At 39.0% G+C, this 27,031-nt stretch overlaps 2 protein-coding genes across 3 annotated transcripts; both read right to left on the reverse strand.

Moving 5' to 3' along the window:
- Positions 1-1,940: 1,940 nt before the first annotated feature.
- LOC132624056 (alpha-crystallin domain-containing protein 22.3-like) lies at positions 1,941-5,434 on the reverse strand. Of its 2 annotated transcripts, XR_009576516.1 has the most exons (3): positions 4,605-5,434; positions 4,342-4,430; positions 1,941-3,783 (listed from the first exon to the last, which is right to left on the reverse strand). XR_009576516.1 is itself a non-coding variant. In XM_060338886.1 (2 exons), exons 1-2 carry the CDS (start codon positions 4,783-4,785, stop codon positions 3,455-3,457), a joined length of 510 nt encoding a protein of 169 aa, XP_060194869.1. In that variant the 5' UTR covers positions 4,786-5,434; the 3' UTR covers positions 1,941-3,454. The 2 variants fall into 2 exon arrangements, 1 of the variants encoding a protein (XP_060194869.1); XM_060338886.1 differs by lacking the exon at positions 4,342-4,430.
- A 14,321-nt stretch (positions 5,435-19,755) lies between these two features.
- On the reverse strand, positions 19,756-26,629 carry LOC132624062 (probable endo-1,3(4)-beta-glucanase AFUB_029980). Its single transcript, XM_060338901.1, has 5 exons — positions 26,394-26,629; positions 24,321-25,435; positions 23,434-23,510; positions 21,343-21,535; positions 19,756-20,375 (listed from the first exon to the last, which is right to left on the reverse strand). Exons 2-5 carry the CDS (start codon positions 25,423-25,425, stop codon positions 20,074-20,076), a joined length of 1,677 nt encoding a protein of 558 aa, XP_060194884.1. The 5' UTR covers positions 25,426-25,435; positions 26,394-26,629; the 3' UTR covers positions 19,756-20,073.
- Between the last annotated feature and the right edge of the window lie 402 nt (positions 26,630-27,031).

Genomic DNA, 27,031 nt, shown 5'->3' on the forward strand with positions numbered 1-27,031 from the left:
TATAGTTTAGTAATGATATGTATGTATTTATTAGTTTAGCATAATGAGTGAATCATTTTCATATTACACCAAAAGCAAATGAAAGAGTAGGTAAGTAAAGGTAAGGTAATAATTGTTTTACTATAAAATCTTTAATATTTGAATTTACATTGCATAACTTTCACTTGTTTGCTTTTCACAAATTCATCATTCTCCCATGTACAGAAAAAAAAAATACTCCATATTATTTTTAACCTATTATTTTCTTACTAAAATTGTTCTTTTATCAAGATCCTAGTACTAATTACATGGTTTAACTAATTTTTTACTATAATTGTTCTCTTACTTTCTAAATATCATACAAAGAACTTTGATCTAATTTCTAAATATGATAGTTTTCTTTCTCAAACAATTAAAGAAACAAATTCAAACCAAAATTTATGCATGTATTGTCTCTTGAAGTCTTTTAATTTTTTTGATAGTGGAGAGACAAACTATTACGTACTTACTTGATATGTGGAATCCTTTTCGCAGGCACTTGGGTTAATAATATTTCTTATACCTAGTGGTGACAATTCTCACTTAACAATTTTATACGGTACTAACTTTACAAAACGTTAAATTATGCCTTGTTCCAAACATATGAATTTTTACGATTTCATTTACGCTCAACTCATGACATCATTATAACAATCCAAGTAGAATTTGTTAACTAAGCAATAATTGCCAATCATGTATAAGATCCAACGCTCATCTATGATGTCTAAACAGAAGAAAAGATACCAGAACTATATTTATATTCATGAAAAGTACAACTTTCAATGTGGCATTGTTCATCATCAACATATTTACTTACTACTAAGTAACTTTGAAGCATACTTGTACAGAAAAGGTGACCATTACATTTACAAGAAAGCAAAATACATTTGGTCACTTCCAACATTGAAGTGCTTCAGCAATATGATAGTTAGTTACAACGCAAAAATGGCTGATAGTTTTGCAAAAACCAGCACTACCACATTTACAAGAACCCAATATACTTTTGGCTCTTACATGTACACAAAATGTACAACTTGCACTTGCTGTCCCATGAGTTTGGTTGTGAAAATTCGGAAGTTCCTACTTCCCCAGACATCATTCTCATCAATGGGATAAAAAAACAAGGAACAGATTATCCAGGGCGAATTTCTGGATGTTTCATTCATCTCACTATAGCCATCACTTTCAGAAATTCCAAGCAAAACACTTCCAAAACGCCATCTGGGAGTAACCAGGTTGTTAAACTCTCTAGATCAGTGTCACGCCCCGAACCATGGCCTGGGCGAAACACGACACTCGGTGCCTTACTGCATGTGACCGAGCGAACCACATGGCTTGCTGAATCATCATGGGGCATAACATGAGCCGAATATAACGTGAATGCATGATGAGCCTCTATAAAACGTAGTAAGTCATAATACTTAATAAAAATACTTGTTTAAACATGAGTGCGGAAATAACATGAATGAGCCAAAATGGCTATACAACTCCGAATGCCTGACATAACATAACTGACTTGTCTAGTCTATGAAACCTCTATCATGAGTCTGACTGGAAAACATACTTACTGGGACAAGGCTCCCAGCATACCTTAGATGCATAACTAATCATAAAACAAAAGTTGACTAAACCCCGAATGAGATGGGGCTCACCAATAATGATACGAATGCTGTCCTACTGAGCAGATGTGTCGTCCTGTATATCAGTACCTACATCGTGAAATGCAGGCCCCCCGAGCAATAGAAAAGGGACGTCAGCACTTTGAATGTAATGGTATGTAAAGCAACTGAATGAAATAACATGGGACATGGAATAACATGATAAGAACTGAAACTGAGAACCTGGACATGAACATGAGCATGAGCATGAGCATGAGCATGAGCATGGGTACATATATATATATATATATATATATATATATATATAACATAAGTAAAACATAATAAGTAGGGAGAGCATTTCATAAACCGACAACATGATATCACCACGTAAATACGTGGAGTCTGGTACCTCGTCGGACCAGCAGAGCCCCCATACCTTGCCAGGGTATAAGGTGGTAACGTGCCTGATGGATCCATTCAGTGTCAAATTAAGGAAATCGTCCTAATTGGGCGGAGCGATCCTTGTCCTAGTTTCAGGCTATCTGAGCCTTCTCGGTAATTCGTGCAACTCCCAAAAACATGAACATGATATAATTGGCTAAGAAGCCCATGATTTTCGTGAATTAACTTGTACTTGTCTTGTAATCATGATTTCACGAAATAACTTGAAAACATGGTTTTTTAATGAAATAACTTGTATTTAGCATGTATGTATCTTGAGTCATGGCATGAAGATAGTTATATAATACAATTGCATGAAAACTTGTAGTCATGTAGGATATTCATGAAATAAGCATTTTTTATTTAAAAACATGCATGCAAGAACCCATGGAATACAAGATATGGGTTTTCATGGATTACGGACGGATTCTCAATAATCATAAAGAAATATTAAGAACTCAATGATGGAATTATAATAATTCATACATAATATAATCATGGACATGGACCTAGGGTTATCATGAGCATGGTATAGAAACCCTAGTTTTCGCAGAGAACCATAATTTATGGATTATGAGGCGTGGGGAAGAACAATGATGTTCCCACACGTAGATAGTAACTCTTCATACCTTAATCGCTCCAAAAATTGAAGAAAAGTATGAATCTTTGAAGAAGAATTCCAAAAGCTTTGAATTTGGAAACCTTGAGAGGATTTTCACTAATTTTCGTAGCTACTGTTCGTGGATCAAAGGGTACTTCTCCAGACCTCCAAATACAATCTTCACCGTTCATATTTTAGAATTATGTGTTATGAACATTCAGTTAAAATTTAGGCTTGATCCAACGGTTAGATTATCGGAAAACACCAAATTAATATGGCTAATCGGAATGAAACTCAACAGAAAAATACTAGAGTTTTCTCCAACGTTTTTTACAACTCTTGGTTTTTATAGGGTAACGGGATGGATGGATTTATTCTAGTCTTTATAAATGATAAATCTTGTAGAATACAAAGGTTCTTGATTAAAATATTTACCTTGGAGGAAGCCTTAGGAAACTAGATTGCCAAACCAAATTCTTGAAGGTTTCTTGATTTTTCTTGATTGCAAGAATGAGTTTCTTGCAAGATTGAAGTGTCTAGGTTCTTTATGGATGGAGGTAGAAAGAAAAAGAATAGTCTATTAGGGTTTAGAATAGTGTTAAGGGACGTTTTTACTTCATACAATAATAAAATAAGGAGTCCCAATTCGAGTAGGAAAAGGCTAAAAACGTAACCCAAAATCTGAAAATTCTGCTTCGACCAGTGATAGTAAAACAGGCATAACTCTTAGCACAGAGCTTCTTTTGAGCTTCACAAGATACCGTTGGAAAGATATTTCAAAGTTCTACAACTTTTATGTTTTACGGTTTCTCAAATTCTCAATAAATAAAGGGGTTATGGGTGCTCTAAGTAGGCCTGTTGACCATTTTCGCAAAACGTACAAACTTTCAAATTCTCTGCTAAACTCTAATGATATAAGTCTAACCTTTGTTCTAAGATACGGGGTGTTAAAATCAGCAGGTATTGGCAAAGTGAAACTGATGGTGAAGTGACCAGGAGGAAATATCCGTCGAGTGTTTCTATTAAGCGTAATTGGCGCCACAGTGCTTGTTGTTTCACCAACACTTGCCATCCCTCCTACTTTGAAATCCTCATTATACTGAACTTCAACTAACAATTTGCCTGCAATAAAATTTTCACCTGTCATTTCTCTGTTCTCTTCAATCTTTGACTAAATTTTCAGCATTATGACTATCATCAGCTTTCAAATGCTAAAAAAATTCTTCAAGTATGATTCAGTATTTTATTGGATAATGCATCCGTTGTACTATTCGTAGTTGATCAAGAATAAGCTCTTCAAGCGGATAAGCCAATGGTAGGTAAGGCTAGGTTTAATAAACACATGCTCCCTAGAAAGAAAGATTTCCTCTCTATGGAATCCGAACCAACTTTGTTTCTTTGACAAGTGTGTGTTGTGATTCCTGTTGATTGAAAAAATGGGATTTTAGAGAACAGTCTAGTAACAAATCAGCCGCTACAACTGGATGTGCATCTGTTAAATGGCAGGAGGGGTTTTTCAATTATGGATTCTAACCTAGTTTTATAGGCAAGCACATGCAAATTTTACGGAAATGCAAAACCGTCAAGACATTTTCATTTTGTAAGGCCTTTTTAGATGTCTTTTCTGGTTTAAGTTGCAAATGAAATCGCGATTACATTACTATAACAACAACAACATACCTAGGTTGGTCCCACAAGTGCTGTCTGGCGGGTGTACGCAGACGTTACCTCTACCTTTGTGGGTAGAGAGGTTGTTCCAGATTACATTACTGCAGGCCAAACTTTTCTTTGAAAGAGCAATCCAGGTAAAAGAAGCGTTGAGATAATGCCTTTAATCCTAATCTCATCTACTGAATTACTCACCTCGGCTTATCAAACTGATGGATAGAGCACACTAAAGAGTAAATGTTTTCAATGTATTATCGAGAAGGAAACGAACTTACACAGGTTTCTCGGGACATCCGGCAGGACAACCTTATACTTGTAAGAATCTTTGGTAACAAAGAGAGTCACTGGCTCATTAGGAAATCCTGCTCTTCCCTCTTGGGCTGCTCCACTTTGTACGACATCTTCTGGTTCGCATTCATATGGATATTTGCAGCACGCTGGCCTTTTTGTACGCATATTCAAGTATTCAGTCTTACACTAGTGTTTCCTTCGAAATTCCTTCCTGCAGATAGGAAAACTCAAGTGTATTAAGACCTTGTACAATATGCATATCTTGCAATACCGGAACGCAGGAAGGAACTCAAAAGGTAACTTCATATCCATGTGATGTCGTTAGAAACAAAAGATTGGCTCTGAATAACACCAGTAAACTCGATATCTTAGGTAAGCTATGAGTTATGTCATGGGCGGCTTTCCAGCCATGCCCCATGACCCCTTGGGAGCGCCCTATAGCGCCATGGCAAGCCTCTCAGCGCCTAGCGCCATGGACAGCCCCGTGGTCTCGGACGCCCTAAATGACAAGGTTGCTTCTGCCAATGTCACCCCATTAATGTCCCTCGCTCGCGCCCCTGCGCTGGCCGTGCCTCAACGCGTGCCCAGCGCCCAGTGACAATGCAGCTCTGCTACAGTGCCAGCGCTCAGCGCCTAGTGCCTGCGCCCCAGTGCGCGCGCGCACCATGCCCTGCGCGCACGGCAGTGCCCCGACCAAGGGTGCACATGGACCTGCTCTAGTTAGGTCTCTTTTGTTGTAATTATAGAGTAGTTTACTTTATGTATTTTTGGTTGTGATTCTCTAGCAAGTCTATGTCTAGTTCTATGACTTGGGTTTTTATTTTTAAAGCATTATGAAGGGGGATCAAGCAATCAATTCTCTGTACTGGTGTCTCTCCCCCTCGACACCACTTGCTTTCTTTGTAATAGCTTTCATTAATGCAAACAACTCTTTTCTCAATTCACTTTCCTGTTCTCTCAATTGCTCTTGACATTGGTTTTCCCGCACGGCACTGACAGTCTCGTCTAGCGTGTTGAGGGGACCCCGGTTGGCGGACAGTAACCTTGGAATCATCGGTTGCTTAGCCTTACGTCGCCCTTCCAAGAAGTCTCAGGAAGGCGCCGCGTAACAGTTGGTATCAGAGCGTAGGCTCGACATCGGACGAGGGAACACGTTGCTATTGTTATCATTTTCTGACCATGGTGAACCATGGAGACCGCCTCTTGATTTTGGAAACCGCGGTCAATAGATTTCGACCCGTGACCGAAAGGGTGGAGGACCTGGACCGCAGGATGCGGCAGGCCGAACAAGACATTGTAAATATTGCTACTGACACTGATGCAGCCGCACAGACGGCTGCCGCACAAAGAGATGAGGACCTGGCCCATAGGACTCAGGAGGCAGATAGAATGACTGCCATGCAAGTAACCATCGACAACTTGACTAATCAGCTCAATGTTGTCAACGCTGCCTTACAGGGCCTACTCCGAGGAGGGGGCAATCCTATTGGGGGCGCGGTAAACATTGCCTGGCACCCCAGAAACTCAAGATTCCTGAACCAAAGCCCTATCAGGGTGCTCGAAACGCCAAAGAAGTGGAAAAATTCATCTTTGACATCGAGCAGTACTTCGACGCTGTGAGAGAACTGGAGGAGCCCAAGAAGGTAGCAACTGCTGCCATGTATTTACAAGGCGACGTCAAACTCTGGTGGCGTGTGAAATATGAAGCTATCAAGGCAGGTGAAGATGCTCTTGAGACATGGGAAGAACTAAAAGCAGCCATTCGTTTACAGTTCTATGCCCGCATGGAAATACAAAGACAAAGGGTGGATTCCTTGCCCAAAGCTATCCAAGCTGCGGAATGCCTCAGTGACTACCAAGTGGATGCTCGAAAGGATAGACCTCAACCACCAGCCCGTGGGGGATTCAAAGGGGGCCAATCCTACAATGCTGGCCCCAGCCGAAGTGGGGGAGATCATAGTGTGACCAAATCTAAAGGTTCCTCCTCAGGCAGCAATAATGCTGCATCTCATAATAATGATCGGGGGCGGAAGCCCCCCTCAGGATGTCGTCATTGCGGCGGACCACATTGGAACAATGAATGCCCACAGGCACAGATGAACGCCCATCAAATTCTGGATGATGGGACGGACGATGATGAGGATGATGCGGATCAGACAGAACCAATAGGTGCCTTCAATGCACTTGTTTGTTCCATTTCCAAGGCTGTAGAGGGCACCAGTGCCGGCCTATGCAAAAAGAAAGACCCAAGCTCGACTGCCAAGAGGGGAAAGACAAAGGTAGGCAACGGGCCTCCTCCCAGCAAGGAGAAGACCCTGATGTTTGTCGACTTGAGAGTAAATGGCAAACCTATTAAGGCCATGATAGACACAGGTGCTACGCACAACTATCTGGCCACCACAGAAGTAGAACGCCTTGGCCTAGTTGTTGGAAAGGGTAAAGGTCGTGTCAAAGCTATCAACTCACCGCCCCAATTGGTGGGTGGGATAGCCAAAGGAGTGCCGGTAAAGATGGGTCTTTATGAAGGCAAGTTCGACTTGCGGGTAGTGATCATTGATGACTTCGACTTGATAGTGGGGTTGGAATTCATGAGACAAACTAACATCATTCCCATACCCTACGCGGATGTGCTTCTGATGATGAGAGCAAACGGGGCCAAACCCTGTATTGTCCCATGCACAACCATAAAGATGGCTTCAGGAAATATCTCTGCATTGCAGCTGAAGAAGGGGGTCCAGCGACAAGAACCCACGTTCCTAGCTACCCTTTGCATTGAAGAGATTGAGCGTTCTTCGAGTCCCATTCCAATGCCCGTGAAGGAGCTCATGAAGGAATTTAAGGATGTCATGCCGCAAGATATGCCGAAACGACTCCCGCCTAGGCGGACGGTCGATCATGAAATTGAATTAGTGCCGGGTGCGAAGCCACCTGCCCGGGCACCCAACAGAATGTCACAACCCGAACTCACCGAGCTTCGGAGACAGTTGACGGAGATGCTGGACACGAGGATCATCGTGCCCTCCAAGTCGCCTTATGGGTCACCTGTACTATTCCAAAAGAAACACGATGGCACCCTAAGGCTTTGTGTTGACTATAGGGCCCTCAACAAGATCACCGTGAAGAACAAGTACCCCATACCACTAATGGCGGACTTGTTTGACAGACTGGGCGGTGCCACAGTGTTCACCAAAATAGACCTGAAGACAGGTTATTGGCAAGTCCGCATTGCGGAAGGAGACGAGTCCAAGACGACATGTGTGACAAGATATGGCTCGTTCGACTTCCTGGTCATGCCGTTCAGTCTGACCAATGCTCCAGCCACGTTTTGCACTCTAATGAACCAGGTCTTTCGAGAATACATTGATAAATTTGTGGTGGTATACCTGGACGACATTGTGGTGTACAGCAAAACGTTAGGCGAACACCTGGAGCACCTAAGGAAAGTCCTAACTCGGTTGCGGGAGCATGAATTGTACGTAAAGCTATCCAAATGCTCCTTTGCTCAGAAACAGATTGACTTCCTTGGGCATGTTGTTGAAGAAGGTCGCATCAAGATGGACCAACAAAAGATCAAGGCTGTCACAGATTGGCCACCACCCAAGGATATCCATGCCTTGAGGGCGTTCCTTGGCCTATGCAACTTTTATCGACGGTTCGTCAAGAACTACTCCCTCATTGCATTACCACTGACAGAGCTCCTCAAGAAGATCACACCTTGGGACTGGTCGCCAAAGAGAGCAGACACTTTCAACTCACTAAAAGTGGCTATGTCTAGTAGCCCTGTTTTGGCCTTGCCCGACTTGACCAGACCCTTCGAAGTAGAGACGGATGCCTCTGATTACGCCTTGGGCGGAGTCTTGCTACAAGAGGGGCACCCGGTGGCTTACGAAAGTCAAAAATTGAAAGATGCGGAACGGCGCTATGCGGCTCATGAGAAAGAATTATTGGCTGTCATCCATTGCTTGCGCCTTTGGAGGCACTATCTTCTGGGTTCCCCTTTCGTGGTGAAGACGGACAACACGGCTGTCAGTCACTTTATGACCCAGCCAAACCTAAATGGCCGCCAGGCTAGATGGCAGGAACTTCTAGCGGAATTTCACTTCAATCTGGAATATCGAAGTGGGAAGACCAATCATGTTGCGGATGCACTGAGTCGAAGGGCCGATCTAGCATCGGTATGCCTGCTTGCCACCCTTAGGGGGAGCGAGGTGGCTACCACCATAAAAGATCAAATCCAGGGCCTTCTCACCAAGGACACTTCGACACAGTATTTGGTTGACCTAGCAGGTCAAGGAAAAACTCGCTAGTTCTACATGGAAGATGGGTTCCTGAAAGCAAAAGGGAACCGCCTTTACGTTCGTAAAGGAGGAGATTTGCGGAGAACTCTTCTGATGGAATGTCACGATACTCTATGGGCAGGCCACCCCGGAGAAGAACGTACCATGGCACTGCTACGCCGTGCATATTATTGGCCCCAGATGGCAGATGATGTCGCTCAGTATGTGAAGACTTGCTTAGTATGCCAGAAAGACAAGTCTGACCGATTGACACAAGCGGGCCTGTTGGAGCCCTTACCTGTCCCAAAGAGGCCTTGGGAAAGCGTCTCACTGGATTTCATCATCGGTTTGCCCAAGGTTGGAGATCTCACGACTATCTTAGTCGTGGTTGATCGGTTTTCTAAGTATGCTACTTTCATTGCAGCACCCAAGTATATATCAGCAGAGGAGACAGCTCGACTCTAATTCACTCAGGTTGTCAAATATTGGGGCCTGCCCAAGGATATTGTTAGTGACCGCGACTCTCGCTTCACCAGCAACTTTTGGACCCAGCTCTTTAAGTGCTTGGGGTCTAAATTCAGCCACAACTCGAGTTTTCACCCGCAATCCGATGGTCAGACGGAGCGGTTCAATGGCATGTTGGAGGAATACTTGCGGTACTTTGTTACCGGATCGCAGAAGAATTGGGTGAAGCTATTGGATGCGGCCCAACTGTGTTTCAACTCACAAAAGAGCTCTAGCATAAATAGGAGCGCTTTTGAAATTGTTACCGGGCAGCAACCGCTACTCCCACACACTGTGAATGCCCCAAACATGGCCAAATCTCCACGAGCAGCTAGTTTCTCAAAAGAATGGAAGCAGAATCTAGAGATAGTGCGGAGCTATCTGGTAAAAGCACAAAAGCGGGTGAAGAGACATGTTGATCAGAATCGTCGCTTTGTGGAATATCAGGTTGGGGACAAGGTGATGGTGAAGATACCTATTTGCAGGGGTCCACGACCCTCGCCTGTTGCAAAAATACATTGGCCCTCTGTCCATTAAGAGGCGCATCGGGAAGGTAGCATACCGGGTGGATACCCCAGCTTGGTGGAAGATTCATCCTGTGTTCCATGTCAGTCTTTTAAAGCCTTTTCGAGAAGACACAGAAGACCCTTCACGCAGCCAGCTCACAATACCCAGTATTCGAGGCCCACAAGCAACTGGGAAAAGGGTAGTAGAAGCCATCCTCAACGATCGAGTCATACATGCCTCAAGGAAAGATCACCAAGAGTTCCTGGTGAAATGGCTGGGATGTGATGCTGAAGAGAATACGTGGGAGAGGGGCACCAGCCTCAAAGCCTACAAGCACCTGATCGATGACTATCTTACAAGCAAGGCGCCGAGGACGTCGCCAACTCAGGTGGGGGAGAATGTCATGGGCGACTTTCCAGCCATGCCCCATGACCCCTTGGGCGCGCCCCATGGCGCCATGGCAAGCCTCTCAGCGCCTAGCGCCATGGACGGCCCCGTGGTCTCGGACGCCCCAAGTGAAAAGGTTGCTTCTGCCAATGTCACCCCATCAATGTCCCTCGCTCGCGCCCCTGCGCTGGCCGTGCCTCAACGCGTGCCCAGCGCCCAGTGTGTTACACCTCGGAAAATTTTCCGTTCATGCACAGTGAATTGACTGAAGAAGGGCATGATGCATATGATGTTTTGATAAGTAAGAAATAATATTTAATGATTCTAAATGAGATTTCAAAGCCATTGGAGGTAGGAGACGAAAGTTGTTAAGGAAAACAAGGTATATGTTGTGTATCGGGAAATAATTTCGAGTATCGAATTAATGATGGATTAATGACATTTTGGAGAAGAGTTATAATGTCCCTTATATTGGTAATGAAGTGTTAAGTAAGTGTCAAGAAGGACCCATAAGCCAAATATGCGCATAAGCCATCCAAAAGGGCGAGTTAAGGAAAACATTTTCGGATGATCTGGTTTGGAGGGGAAAAAACGCTATTATAAAGTTGGAATTTGGGAAAAACACCACAGGATGAAAGTTGTAGATAATTGAAAGATATTTCTAACCATAGGTAGTGGGCCCTCACATATTATCGGGATCAAAAGTTATGGGCATTCTACGACAGACTGTCTGAGCAGAGAAGTTCTACGGACCATTTGACGGTCCGTAGAAATTTTTGACGAACTGTAAAACATTTTTACGGTCCGTAAAATGGACCCAGACCAGCGTAAAACGGTCACAGAAACTCATATTTTGCTGGGCAATTTTACGGTCCATTTTGACGGTCCGTCAAACAGTTTGACGGTCCGTAAAAATGGGCGTAGAGTTGCCCGAAGGATCAGATTTCAAGCTTTTAAAAAGAGGACCCAAGTTCATAAATTCATTTCATTTTCCACACCACTTCTCTCTAAGAACCCTCTAGAACCCTCTCAACATTTCATCCACAAGAAAAATCAAAGGGAACCAAGATTAACAACATCAAATTCATGAACCCAAGTGTGTGAAACTCAAGTAGGATTCATCTTCTTCAAGAAAATCCTAAGGAAGGTGAAAAAGGGTTTTGGTGATAAAGGGAGGATTCAACTCTAAGCTTGTTCCACCATCATCTAAGGTATGTTTCATGGTTTTATTATGCTATTTAAGGTATTGTAAAGCTAAGATGCTTGGATTGTAGAAAAACATGGAAAATGAGTTTTGGAAGGATGAGTAGTGTCACTATTGAATGGTAGTTGAATGAAACCATGAACGTTGATATGTTGTGATCATGAGTATGCTATAAATGATGTTTAGACCATGAAATGAGTGTGATGTATGAGAAAAATGTGACGATAAGCTAAAACCACTAAAATGTGGAGAAATTGGAGGAAATTGGTGGATTTTGCTAAATGTATATAAATGATGATTGTTGGTTTCTATATTACGATTATGGTTGCGAATGTTTGGGAGCTGAAACAGAATATGGGAAAAGTAGTAGAAACAAAGGAAATGCTGCCCAATTTTCCCTAAAAATAGCAGTCCGTTCTTATAATTGCTTAGCTAATGACGGCATGAATTCTCTTGAAGGTATACATGAGTGCATCATAGGGGAAACAAGAAAGCGATAAGAATAGTAAACGTCAAAGGTATGTGAGGCTAGTCCTTTCTTTCTATGGCATGAATCCGATGGTATGATTCTCCTTTCTTTACATGAATTCTTTATATATATACCCCAGAAAGTCAAGAGTCTATGATCATGAATAGCTATATGAGATAACAGATATGCTATGAGTACAATGATGATAAGCTTGAGTCTAAAGATTCTAGAGTTCATGCTATGACGCTCCTATAACGCTAATGATGTCGTATGTTGTATACACTCACCTCATGCATTGTTCCCTCCGAGGTGAGGCAGAATACTATTAAGTTAAGTATGCCTTCTATTGTATACACTCACCTTATGTATTGTCCCTTCAAGGTGAGGTAGAACATTATTAAGTTACAGATGTCTGTTGTGGCATACACTCACCTTATACACTACTTCCTTCATGGTGAGGCAGAATACTTATAGATGTCCATAATAAAGTCGGGGGATCACGACCCTACGTCACCCCGACAAAGTATAGTTGTCCTTGAGTTCTCATGCATGTATTACGATGAGTATATAATGATGAGCATATTATGATGATGATATTACACCGCTCCTATATGGACGGGCAGACATACACACCACTATAGTGGGCAGCTTATACCCCGGACGCGGGAGGCCTGGACGCAGGCTATGATTATCACACCGTACCTATATGGACGGGCAGCTTATACATTATTGCATATATGAGATGATGATGATTATGAGTAAGTCAGCATGTGCTATTTCTTCTATAAGTTACAGTCATATACAGTTGCGTCCTTATTGATGCTTCATTCATCTCATCGACGTATTTTCATTGTTATGCCTCTCATACTCAGTACAATGTTCGTACTGACGTCCGTTTTCTTTGGACGCTGTGTTCATGCCCACAGGTAGATAGGGAGGTGAGCCTGATTCAGACTCATAGGAGCTGGCAGTTGATTTGAGAGCACTCCATTGTTCGGAGGTGCTTATGATTATCTTTTTGTATATATGTATTTTGGGCATGACGGGGTCTTGTCCCGTCCTTATGTTTAGCACTCCAGTAGAGGCTCGTAGATACGCAGTGTGGGTTAGATGGTCTCACGAGATGCTATTTAGTATAAATGTTATTTTGATGGCCAAGAGGTATATATATAAGTATTTATGTTTTATATGGAATATGATTTTCCTACGATTTGAGTATAAAAGTGATAAAAGAGCATTAAATGAGTATGATGAGACATAGAACGATTGGTGCTCGGTAGTTAGCCCCGGGTACCCGTCGCGGCCCCTAGTCGGGTCGTGACACAGTGACAATGCAGCTCTGCTACAGTGTCAGCCCTCAGCGCCTAGTGCTTGCGCCCCAATGCGCGCGCGCACCATGCCCTGCGCGCACGGCAGTGCCCCGACCAAGGGTGCACATGGACCTGCTCTAGTTAGGTCTCTTTTGTTGTAATTATAGAGTAGTTTACTTTATGTATTTTTGGTTGTGATTCTCTAGCAAGTCTATGTCTAGTTCTATGACTTGGTTTTTTATTTTTAAAGCATTATGAGGGGGATCAAGCAATCAAAACTTTCAAGCAAGCAATCAATTCTCTGTACTGGTGTCTCTCCCCCTCGACACCGCTTGCTTTCTTTGTAATAGCTTTCATTAATGCAAACAACTCTTTTCTCAATTCACTTTCCTGTTCTCTCAATTGCTCTTGACATTGGTTTTCCCGCACGGCACTGACAGTCTCGTCTAGCGTGCGGAGGGGACCCCGGTTGGCGGACAGTAACCTTGGAATCATCGGTTGCTTAGCCTTACGTCGCCCTTCCAAGAAGTCTCAGGAAGGCGCCGCGTAACAGTTACTATGCCAGTTAGAAGAATAGGGATACTTGGAATGGAAAAGTAAATGTGAAGGTAAATGTTTCAAAAGAATCAGGATAAAAGAACTCTCTAAATTGTAATCAATCTCCTAATCAGAATATAAAAAACATGGAATTATTTCACAAAGAAAGAAAACGACCCACTGAGAGACAAGAACATAGGAAGTCAAAATACCAACTTTTAAGGCATACATACAGTAAATAAGTTCCAGCACTTGTTAACCTACTGTAAGCACAAAATTTTAAAATAAAGAACTAAATACCATTTTTGCATACACGCAGAATTTTATCTCTTGCTCTCCAAAGGCAAAACACTAAGCTTAGTGAAGGAATGAATCAGGTAAATGGAATTCGCAGAGGGTTCTAGGACAAAAAAGAATTAGGGATTTGGGGAATTCAGCGAGGTTAGTGAAATCTCTCTTACAAGGAATTATTTGACTTAGATTTACGTCAATAGTAGTCTTGTTTATTTCTCAAGTTACCACCATTTTTGCACTTTTGTCGAAAGTAAAGCAGACATTAGTACTTGAACTTAACTAACCAGCTGCATTTATTGTACTTTTCAAAGAGGATTTACGTAATAATGAATCATAATCTCATATAATGAATCATAATCTCATTCTTAAGGTCTATAATTTAATGCTGTACTGTGGTTTAGATCCTTCAAAAGCAGAAATCTCGTAGATTTTATATTTTGAGTTACCCTAATTTTAAGACAAAACTCAAGTAGATTGCAATGCCCTGCGCATTTGTCCGGTCTAAATTCCGCTTTACCCTACTTCCATCTCCTCCAGCTCGACATGTTAGACAAGAAATCTTAAATCATCGACTTGGCATCAGATAACAAGCAAATGAATTGAAAGTCAAATCCTGAAAAGCTCTAAAGTTTAGCATGACTCCTCTTGGTGCTTGGAGATGATATAGCAAACTAACAGATCATAAGATAAGAAATCCAAAAGGGAAGGATTAAAGTAAAGAAGAAAACAAATGGAGGTGAGCAAGGTAGAGTAAAGCAAAACCCAGTAAGGTGAATGAAACACAAAGTTCATCATGCTAATAAAAAAATTCGACTTCTTTGCAGCAAATGAAGGTAAGCAAACAGGCCTTAAGAAATTAATGTGATCAATTGCCAAAAACAAGTAAGAATTCAACTTGTTAATCATGGCAAAGATGTAAGGAAATCTACCTGATATCCAAAAGAATGAACCTAGACCAAAATTCTCCGCAAAAGGTATCGAATGCCAAATAACAAGGGGAATAATGATTCAAAATTAGATCCTAAAAATCTCCAAAATTTAGCAAAGAAACAGATCAAAAGAGATGATCAGATAAGTGATAAACAAAGCAAAAAGGGAAAACTTGAAATAAAAGATGAGTCAAATGCAGTTGAGAATTGAAGCACAAGGTAGAGTAAAGCAAAAACTTGGTGAATTGAAGGACAAAAGAGCAGAATTTACCTAGTAGAAGTCACCCAAAGAAGACTGTCAAAGTGAGCGTACCCTTACTCTTATAGCAGCTAGTGAAGGCATGGAAAAGCAAGTGTCCCAGCTAGGACATTTCGATTCAACCTTGAATTGCCACATTGAATAAAAGACACATCTCTGCTGCCATTTGGCTGTTTGAATAACTTGTGTATCTTTGTGTATACATGAGATGAAACTCTTCTTTTTTATACCAAAAGAAAAAATAAAAGCCAAAACAACAAAAGTAAATAAAGACAGCTAATAGTTTAGTTGCCTAATCTCGATGACATCGACCGACTTCAACCTAAAAATTCTCCACTTTCTCGAATGTTCCAATGCCGAGATAAACCAAAAACTAGTAGTACTCTTTAAGCAGATAGGGCAAAGGGAGTAATCAGGAGTGGTCATTCCGATTACTGTTTAAATACATGTATATAGCGATGAGGTCAGTAACTGAATGATGAGCATGTTCAGTTACTTTAGCTTCTCTCTTTTTCCTTTACCGAATGAAGCAATAAGATTAGCTAGAATAGCACAGCCTAAACAATTTCAAGGTAAATTAAAAAAAAAAACAAATACAAATGCAATCTGATCCACATTTGGATAAAACTTAAGAAGTATATGCTTCCAACAAAGATAAGTAGCAGTCTTAGAAGTTTACAATTTAACTCAGTAGTTACCTTTTAAATAGAAAGAAGTGTTATTTACACATCGGTCACGTTGTATTTTTTAATTTTTAACACTTTTGTTCTGGTCCTTTAGTTGTAGTAGTGGGTATTTGTAAGGAGCGAAGCTCCATTTTTTAACTCAACTATATTCATTCCAGTTAATCCTAGTTTTTTTCTTAGCTTAGTTTAACGTAGCTTTATCTTTTTCTTCTCTTCGAAGATTGTATACTTTTTATGTGTCTCCCACAAGATAAAAGTTACGAACGATATAATATTGAATGTTATGCAAAACTCACTTGCACATGAAATTTACTAAATGTCACGAATGAATTTAATTTGGAGATATATCTTCTGTTAAACACAAATTAACACATTATTTCTATCTTTACCATGCAATCCAATTAAGGCATATCAATTTAAGAAATACACATATTATCTATCTATCTATATATATATATTTATACTATACTAAAGGCAGGAACTCCTAATTTTAAAGTTAAATTACCTTAATATCCTTCCTTCTTAACTTTAAAACCTAATTTCCTTATTTCTAAAGGATGAAATTCACTGATCTAAGTTCACATGTTCTACTGACATTGAATGTAGTATCAATAAAACTAAAGCTACTAGTGTGATTTATTGTTTCTGTTTTTTGGTTTGTGGTCTTTTAAGTCGGATTCTATAATTTAGTGATTTGTATTTGGTGCTACTTGGGCGTGGTGGGGTGTATTTGTGTGCTTTTTTACTGCATGTTTCTGAGTGTGTCTTAAAAATGAGTTTCAAATTTCTTTTTGATAGCTTTCTCTTAAGTTGCATTTCATGGTTGGTTCTGAAGTCATATTTCTTTTTCTCGGAGTACAGATTTTTGGTGAAATATATAAGTTCTACTGTATAGAACGAAGTTGAGGAGAGAAATAATTTGCTTTAATTATTTGAAAGGTCTAACTTTGTGTTCTGTTTTTTCTTCCAATATAAACCGATAAAACCATTCAAAATAGAGTGTTGATTGATAAATGATAGCCATGCTATTTGCTTAGTATTTTGATTAAATTAAGTAAATGGTTACCCTTTTTCTTCTTGGTTACTCCAGTGATCTTTGCGATTAGTCTATCTTTTATCTTGGGAAAGACCTATAAGTAGAATCTCCATTCTCTAAGAATTCTTTTAAATTTCAACCCAGAATATTGCTCATTGATTATTTGGCTTGGTAAGATGATTCATTGGTGGAATAGTGATGGTGTTGATAGTTTGTAATATATATGAAGTGAGATTGTCCCATAACATAAGGCAAAAAGAGTTTGAAGACTTTATATATCAAAAGTCTTGGTATGTTTCAAATTTTATTTAAAATTTGAGTTAAATGAACATGTTTGTTCATGAAACAAGGCGACTATTCAGAATAGTCACTTTTAACTCTATAATAAGGCCTTCCTTCGTGAAGTGTCTGGCTATGAAAAATCTGCAGGTATAATCAGGGCTTTATCATATCCTGAAGGGAATTGCTTGTATTTTTCTCAATATGTATACGGGCGATATCTTTACGGAAAGTCGATTTTTCATGCCTCAAAGCCATTTTTCTTCTTCGATAATGTTTACCTATTTTTCTAATAATAAAGAAATATTGTGTTATTAGATAGAATTCGAAATAGCATTATATTGGCGGAAAGAAGATACTGCCTGCCTACTTTGAAGAATTGAAGAAGTATATTCTGATTAAGAGAATCTGATATTTTGGAAGAATAATCGAAAGGGACAAGTGGAATTATGCCAATGTCGCTGCAAATTGTTGAATGACTTTCCAACAATCCCGCCTCTGGCTTGTTTTCACGAAGAGATACGACATGTCTGTCAACGCTTTATTCCAAGAAAAGAGAAGTCTTCAATCCTATTACTCAAAGTGAAGTAGACTTCAATATGATTTGTTCTGAATTTGTGGTACAGTAATTGGTAATATGGAAGCATGCATCATGAAGATAGTGTCCAGAATTTAAAATATAAAATAAAATTAAAGACCCTCTCTTTCCACGAGAAACCAGTGGCCAAAACTTATAAAAGGAAAAAATAATTCAAATGCCACGGAACGGAAGGAAAGAAAATGCTCACAGTATATTGAAGTTTGCGTGTAGACGTCAGCGGAAACGGTACTTCGTGCAAAGAGGGTATCTAATGAAAACAATTGAATCGAAATATTTAAAGGGTGGCATCGATCGAACTTGATTTTGATCATCAAAGCAAAGGATCAAGAAAAAAAAAACACAAATATCGGGGTCTGCTTTCTTAACTTTACTTATTATTTATTTATTTATGAATATCTACCCGTTATGATTATGTGTGAAATTTATTTTAAAAAATGTTAGGGTAGATGATCCCCTTGTGATGATCATGAAATGCATTCTCATTAAATCAGTTTAGGAATAACATATTTGATATGCTCATTATAAGTTTGTTATTCCGCGCCAAAGAAAATTATCATGGCATATATAAATTCCTTCATTTTGATGGATAATATTTTTACTTGAAAGTTGTTAGAATAATTTAAACCTAGTGAAAAGGATAATTGAAAGACATTTTATATGAATTTGATGTCTTAATATAAAATATTGATACTTTGTGCATTACTATTGACAACAATATGATACTGGATTGTCTAGAATACGTCATTTGAAATATTATGTCCTTTTATGAATAAAAGTCAGTATTGGACTTAGTGTCTGTTACGATTTTGAAGAAACTTGAGATATAAATTTATTTAAATTTTGTAGTTCTTCAACTCTCACAAATTCTTGGTGGATATTGACATGACAATGAATGAATTTATAGTGGGTTCAGTCTTGGTGACGACCGGTTAGTTGAATTACTAACCTGATGGTTGGTTATATGTCGTTTTAGAAATATTGTATTCATCTGTGAAAGGGCGTCACTTGAAATATTATATTCTCTCGTATAAAGATGTCACTTGAAAGATTCTGACATTCATAATAAGATTTTAAATATTTAGTATTATTTGGAAACGACACTTAAAATGTTTTTAAGTGTGGGGGTGCTTGGCTTGTTTTGATCTAGCTTTTTTCTTTCTTAAGTAGAGACTGCATAATGTTGAAATTGGATAAAAAGGCAGAAGTCTGAGAGTAAAAGTTGCAAGAATGAGCGTGCAAATTTGCCTCTATTTGTATTTTACCAAACAAATTTGTTTTTTGTACTAGTTCAAATTGTTTAATACTAGTTCAAATAGATCTCAACCATCAAAACTTGGACTAGACGCTTGGCAATCATCTACCACTGCATTGAAAAAAAAACTGGACGAAAGTCCACTGGTGGGATCTCATCCCGTTTTACGGGGACCCAAGCACAGTCGTATGAGGATGGAGAACTCAATGTCTCTTGCAAGTTATTAGGTCATTGCAGGATAGGTAGGTAGAACATTGACACAATTGCATCATAATACAATCTAGGAGATGCCTCTTAAGACTCCGGCGCCAAATAGTAACAATTCCAGAACGAGATGCATATCTAGCTTCTGGCAAACACCTAGTTTTACACATTGCGCGGGTCCTAGGAATGGCTACAGCCCACTATCTTTTGAGAGCATGGATACACAGTGAAACCGAAAAATAGATACTTATCAAAATCAAATTTTATACACAATGTACTGCATCAGGCTGTCGATCACATACTTCACCATATAAGGATGTGAGGAAACAGCATTCTGTGCAGAAACTTCGGTGAAACATAGTATCATACTGTATAAACTAGAGCTCACTCGAGACATCAACAGCATTTAGATATATATCATGTAGCTGAATTCTTAAAAAATCTTGTCAGGCAAATAGTGGACTCGCATTAAGCTGATGGTAGACATAGAAAACATAGACCAAGATAAAGATGGAAAAGATGTCCACAAAAGTACACTTCGTTCAAAATCAAGTCAGCATAGCCAAAATTTCCAATGAAACATATAATGCAAAATCCCTTGTTGTACAGGTATGGCCCCCAGAAGTTGGTAAGTTGTTAATGTTGTGCTATATTCATGAGAAAAGTTACGAAACAAATTAATCCCATGTTTCTTAGGGGAAGGTGAACCAACTGGAATTCAAGGAGCTGGGGTGAAAGAGCCATTGTACCAATTCTCGGGCAAACCTTCAGCTGAAACAAGAGGTATCCGGTATTTCATTACAATGACTTCCAGAATGCCATCTGCTCTAAAATGTGGGGAACATAGTCTGGGATCAACAGGTCCTGGCAAACTGAACGATACAGTAAAAGGACCAGGAGGAGAAAGCTGCTGAACTTTCATCTCATAACCCTTGGGTGACTTTTTCAAAACCTCACTCTCTGCAACCACACCTTCTATCCGGACTCTCCCTTCTCTCTGTATGTCACATTTTATATTACCTGTACAGTATACACATCAAATGATTGTTAAATTCCATTCGTTCAAAGTTTACCTGGATTTAAGTAAATACGATTCTCTTGCACAAATTTGAATACAAATTTACCAAAACCTAATGTTAATTGTTTTATCACCGCATAGCAAGTGTTTATAGTTCTGAGTAGGTGTGGGCATAGGTTGGGCCAATCCGAAATCCGATATTTGGTTTAGATTTTTGGATTATGGATTGGATTTCGGATTTTAATTTTAAAATTTTTGGATATCGGTTTTAGTACTTCGGACATCCGAAAATCGAAATTTTTATACCTTAGATTTAGCCCTACAGATATTATATGTGCCCAATACTGATTAGTCCAAACGTCCAGTAGATTAGCATCCTGCAGCCCTACCCATTATAATATCAAGTTCAATATAGAATTTTTTACTAAATTAAATATAATATAGCTTCAAAGCTAGAGTTTACTTAACTACTTTAAGAATAAGACAACTTATAATGAAACAAAGGGAATAATGTAGAACTGAACTATGTGACTTGATACCTTTTGATTTAGTGGTAACAACTTTTGGTTGAATCCACATATTTAGTTTCACATTATGCTAAAACCTGTAACTTGATAACCGGGCACGTGAATTTAGTTCCTAATAAGCATGCCTTAAAAGTCAACCCTTGAGCCAACCATGACATTCTTATATTCCAGCTTCTAAGAATGACTCATTTCAGAATCAACATATTATGATGAAAGAATTTAATCTCATGTGTCTATGCTAAAGCTTAACTTAGAGGTTCATAAAGTAATTTCAGGTTCACGATGAGATTATCAAGTACTTGTATGCATAAACATAGTTAGTACGTAATGCACCCATTAAGTATACTCACCATACAAAATAAACAATAGTAACAGTACGTATTGCACCCATTAAGTATACTCACCATACAAAATAAACAATAGTAACAGTAAAAGTACTTACATTTGTGTCTCACGCCAGGAAGTGCAACACGAAAAAGATATGCATTTTCACTTTCGCCTATGTCAACCAAACCAAGAGGCGGTCCAATTGCACATTTTTCAGCAGCCCCAGTTAGAGTGATAACTGGTTTGGTATGAGACTTTGCATGTTCTTCTGAATTCGTGCTTACAGCCGTGCCAAGCAAGTTACCTCCCTGCAGGTTATAAGATAACGACTTTAGCTTCAAAAGTGTGAGGTGACTCTGCAGTTATTTCTAGATTCATGCTTACGGATGTGTTAAGCAAGAAAGCTTTAAGACAAAAAAGTTAGCCTCTGAGAAATGCATAGAGAAATTCCCTGTTGATGCAGTTAAATATGTATTGAACATCTCGTTCACTTTGTAGGATTCAATTTGAAGCTACAGATCAGAAGAGTGTGATTCTGACAACAAAAAGATAGCAGAAACTAAAAGAGAACTAATTTTGTTAAGTTTCAGCTCAAAAAACTCTCCCTAACATAAAGCTATTCTGCTTGACAAACCCTGATTTTAGATTCCAGACTTTTATTTGTTTGAAGTTAAATATGTCTGGTGGGCCGAACTATAGAGAGGCCCGAGGAATGAATCAATTTGGCCGCCGATATTAAACACATAGCGTCTTTAATTTTTGTTCTTCAACACTTTAAATAACAAAAAAGTGACCGAAAATATCAATGACATTAAAAACAAAAAAGACCGTCATAAGTTTATATTTTCGTATAATAATATAATACAAGTTATGCCTTACAAGGCATAACAAGTCATGCCCGCTTAATTCCTAAAAAACTTATGCCGATAGAAATATAAGTTCAGTTCAAAACCCACAAGTTATGCCTTACGAGGCCTAACTTAGTTCCTACAGAACTTATACTAGACAAGGCAAAAGTTCTTTAAACCTCTACCCAATAAATTAGATACTACATAATTTATGCCGGACAAGGCATATCAATTTAGAAAATATACATATAGAAATAGTATATTATTCAAGAATTAAAGTAGTTACCAAAAAGTCAATCATCCTGTATCACAAGGTATGTACATATAACCATTCAGGATAAAGTTAACTAAGGCCTCGTTTGTCCATAGATATAAAAAAAATCGTTTTTTTTTTTGGAATTTTGAGTTGGAGTTGGAGTTGTGTTTGGCCATAATTTTTGAAATTATAGTTTTTGGTGAAATGTAGTTGTAAAAAAGTGAAAAAAATGAAAAACTTTTGAAAAACAAGTTTTTTGAGTTTTTGATATTCCGGAATACAACTTGAAGTTGTATTTGGAATTCTCATGGCCAAACGCTGATTCCGAAAAAAAGTGAAAAAAATTTCCGGAATAAAGTGAATAATTCTTATTGCCAAACGGGGGCTAAGAAAAAAAGTGCTGAATCACCTATTTATAAGTCAAAATCTATTAATTAGAGCTCCTGGAGTGTGGTTTTCATAACTATTACTTACTCCATTTAGCGAACAAAGAGAAATAGTTTCATAAAGTAACCAACAAGCTAGTAATATCAAAATCCAAAGATAATATTGATTTTGGATATTAATGTTGATTTATAAGCCAACGACATTTTCACATTGTATCTATAAATGGAAAAAGATCTTCTTTCTCCTTAGTTTCCTTTTTCTCTGTTACTTGATCCACCAGCTGCCATGCATTCATTCTCTTTCCTTTTTAAAAACATTATTTAATTGAAACGGTGTTATGGAGTTACTGTTTCTATTATGTTAGGGGTGTATTACTTGTCGAAAAAGAAAATATTTAAACAATTGCTAGAACTCGAAAAGAGAGTTATATATAACATGAAAATTTTCAAATGGCACTCTAGGTTATCACTATTTGTAACCTTAAACTCAGATCTTTTTAACAATTTTTTTATACCAAATTCTATGTTCTCCCCCAATTATTAACACAATATTCAAATAAAAAAGAGGAATGTCTTTTCACTATAAAGATCAGAGCTAAGCCAGCTTTGTCCTATCCTTAATATGACAACTCGAAAATGATTAGAACAGTTGAATTCAAGGATCATCTTGACTTCCATCGCATTAAGGGAATCAAACAAAAAGGTTAAAGAGTTACCTCTCCGGCTTTCACAAAAAATTCATGTGGTGTAAATCTAGAAATTGCTGATCCTGAAACAATTTCCCGAGCTCCATCTGAAAGAATTTTTGCATTGTCAAGCCAAATAATTTTCAAAGAACCGTAGCTAATAACAGTGAAGCATTTATAAGTACAGTACCTTCTTTAATTACTGTCAAGATTTAACCAAAAGAAAAGAATTACAAACATAAAAGGAATATAACAAGTAAGAAAATCACATGCATAAGCATGGTATTGGCCGTCAATCCCTCATCTATCAATGAAATAATAAAACACATTAAAATTGCAACTATGAGCACAGAAGGGCATATTGGTCATCTTCTTTTATGCGATCCTTAAGTCAGTCAGATATACTGCCTCTGTCCCATATTAGTTGTCCTGTTTCGCTTTTCGAAAGTCACGTTGACTATCTTTAGAGCTAAATTGAATTAGATCAATTTAAAAGTATAATTTAGATATTCAAAAACTTTATAAAAAGTACTACAAGTTGCAATATGCTCATATTAATATGGTGGGAAAAAAAAATATAAAAATGTTGGTCAAAATTTATATAGATTGACTTTTAAAAAAGGAAAGTGGACAAGTAATATGACACAGAAGGAGTATTATCTAATGTCCGTATATGTTTTATATCAGCTCAAAAAATGACCAACCAAGACCAAACTATTGTAAACGGAAAAATTATCCCTAGAGGGAGACAAAAGAACATGTCAAAGAATCTGTTATCTAAAGAACCAACCAACAAACGTTCTAAGACATGTGAGCATGCTTTATTGAACCATATATAAGCAAAATAAACATCTATTTAAGGTATACTATTATAATGTTACAACATAAGAGACAGGAGAGAGATTGTAGGGATTTACCAACAGTTATAGGTTTCGGTTGTGGTTTCGATTTTTGCTTGTTCTTGGAACCAACGGGTCTACCTCGAGGTCTCTTCCCAGAAAACGTTGAGGCTGCCCCAGTTTGGCCAGGCACCGAGGCTGCTCCTGGGTGGAAAGACACCGAGGCTGCCCCAGGTTGGGCAGTTGCAGAAGCAACTACCCCATGTTGGGCAGGCACTGAGGCTGCCCCAGGTTGGCCAGGCACCGAGGTTGCTCCCGGGTGGAAAGACACGGAGGCTGCCCCAAGTTGGGACCCCACAGAAGCAATTACCCCAGGTTGGGCAGGCACTGAGGCTGCCCGAGGTTGGCCAGGCACCGAAGTTGCTCCAGGGTGGAAAGACACCGAGGCTGTCTCAGGTTGGGACGCCACAGAAGCAACTACCCCAGGTTGGGCAGACACTGAGGCTGCCCCAGATTGGGTAGCCGCAGAAGCGGCAGCGGCAGAAGCAACTCCTTCTTGGGGTGATAAAATGTTGGTGGGTGGAGTGGCAACAACCTCGGCAGAAGCAACAACCCCCTGGAGCGATAAAATGCCTGTGGGCGGAGTGGTGGCGGTAGAAGCAACTGTCCCAGGTTGGGTAGCCGCAGAAGTAACTGCCCCTTGGGCAGCCGCAGAAGTAACTGCCCCTTCGGCAGCCGCAAAAGCAACTTCCCCTTGAGTAGCCGTAGAAGCAACTGCCCCAAGTTGGGCAGCCGTAGAAGCAACTGCCTCTTGGGCAGCCGCAAAAGCAACTTCGCCTTGGGCAGTTGTAGAAGAAATTGCCCCAGGTGCAGAAGCAACTGCCCCTTGGGGCGATAAAATGACTGCGGGTGGAGTGGTAGCGGCGACTGGGAGAGGAGCTGGCGTGGACTCTTGTACGTTGTGTTCGCTCGGTGACAACTCGGGGAATATTCTCCTTTTTGTCTGTGACAACTCGGCATTGTCGGCGGTAGAATACTCCACCCGTGGGCGCAGTGATGGAAAGAAAGGAGATTCTTCACCGATGAGGGCACAACGCATACTCTCAATCATCGGTGCAAGACCCTCGGGAGAGGCAGCGCCAGCAGCGATCGGGGGCTGGTCTGAATTCGTTGGTGTGGACATTTTGTATTACCTGAGAAAAGGACCACGTAAAAATTAGTCATCTTTTCTAATTCTTAATAACAAAAACATTCATAAGCTTAATAAAATCATAAATCAAGAATCAAACTAAATTTATCTACTGAATTCTACATTTAGCAACCCAAATGAACGAAGAGAATTTCTCAATCCAACTACATAAACTTGCAAAAACTACTCCTTTAAGTTTTAGTTTAAACACCATGAGTAATGCGGAATTTTCAAAAAAAATCTAACAGATCAAGCAAACTAAAAAATAAAAATTGCAGAAAAAATAGCATAAGACGGAAACAATCAACATTCAAAACTTATCTTATTTTCTTATAGAGAAACATAAGAAGATTTACATGAAACTCAAAAAATATAAAGTAACAAAAAAAAAAAACAACTCAAACAATTTTTTACACCTAATGCTTTGTGCTCCCCCAGTTATTAGTATGATATTACTTTACTGTAATCTACACTTAGCAAACTCGTGAACAAAGAAAATGGGAGCGGAGTTTGAAGAGCGAAACGAGCCGCTCTAGCCTAGCAACCTTTTTCAGCTGCAAGCTACGATCTAAAGACCCCCTAATCTAGGTTGGGGAGAAAATCCAAAATCCAAGACGTTGGTTAGGGTTCTAATTTCTCAATTAACTAATGTAGAATTTTCAAACAGATCAAGCAAATAAAAAAAGAGAATTGCAAAAGAAACAGCCTAAGACAAAAAAAAAATGAACATTAAAAATTTATGTTTTTCTAATAGGAAAACATAAAAAGATTTATAGAAAACCTTGAAAATCATTAAAACTAAGAAAACAGAATGAAAAAACAAAGAAAAAAGATTATTTGTCTTACTGAAAATAGTGAAGAACCGCAAGATAACAAGGACAAGTCAAAGAATAGGAGGGAAAAATTATTTTATAGGTATAGAATGAACAAATGAAATGTCTAGCGCGAACGGGAATGCCTACCCCTCTAAATCAGTCTTCCTCTGCCCGAATTTGAATCAAAGTAGTATCTACCTTCTACCTTTGCAGATATCCTAAGATCGATCTCTTGACTACTAAGAGAATTCTGTGGGACAAAATTCTCAATGGCATCTTACATAGATGCTTTTTATACAAGAATCTTGGTTGGTGGGATAAGAGGATTAGCTGAATTTACTCTTTTTTTTTTATCGACGAGTAATTGATAGGATGACTAACGGGGTTAGGGTTATTAGTTTCATTGTAGAAGAAAGTATCAAATATATAGGGGGCGGACGCATCTATTCGTATCTTTTCTTGTATTTAGCTTATGTTTCAGTCTTTTTATTAGTTTATTACTTACTCTTTTCGTTTATTTCATATGTTGCACTCAGAACAAGGGACTGATCACGTTTTATCATTAAAAAAAGGGAAAAGGTGCAAATATACCCCCAAACTTTGCGATTTAGAGCGAAATACTCCCCGTTAAAAAAGTGGTGTATATGTACCCTTGTTGTTATAAAATGGTGCAAATATACCCTTGCCCTTACACAAATAGTGCAAATATACCCTTTTTGCTAAAAAGATTTAAAAAAAAAAACATTTAGCTTATTTTTTAATTAAAAAAATGTCATGTTGCTTTA

The sequence above is a fragment of the Lycium barbarum genome, chromosome 2 (genome assembly GCF_019175385.1).
Source record: "Lycium barbarum isolate Lr01 chromosome 2, ASM1917538v2, whole genome shotgun sequence".
Classification (NCBI taxonomy): domain Eukaryota; kingdom Viridiplantae; phylum Streptophyta; class Magnoliopsida; order Solanales; family Solanaceae; genus Lycium; species Lycium barbarum.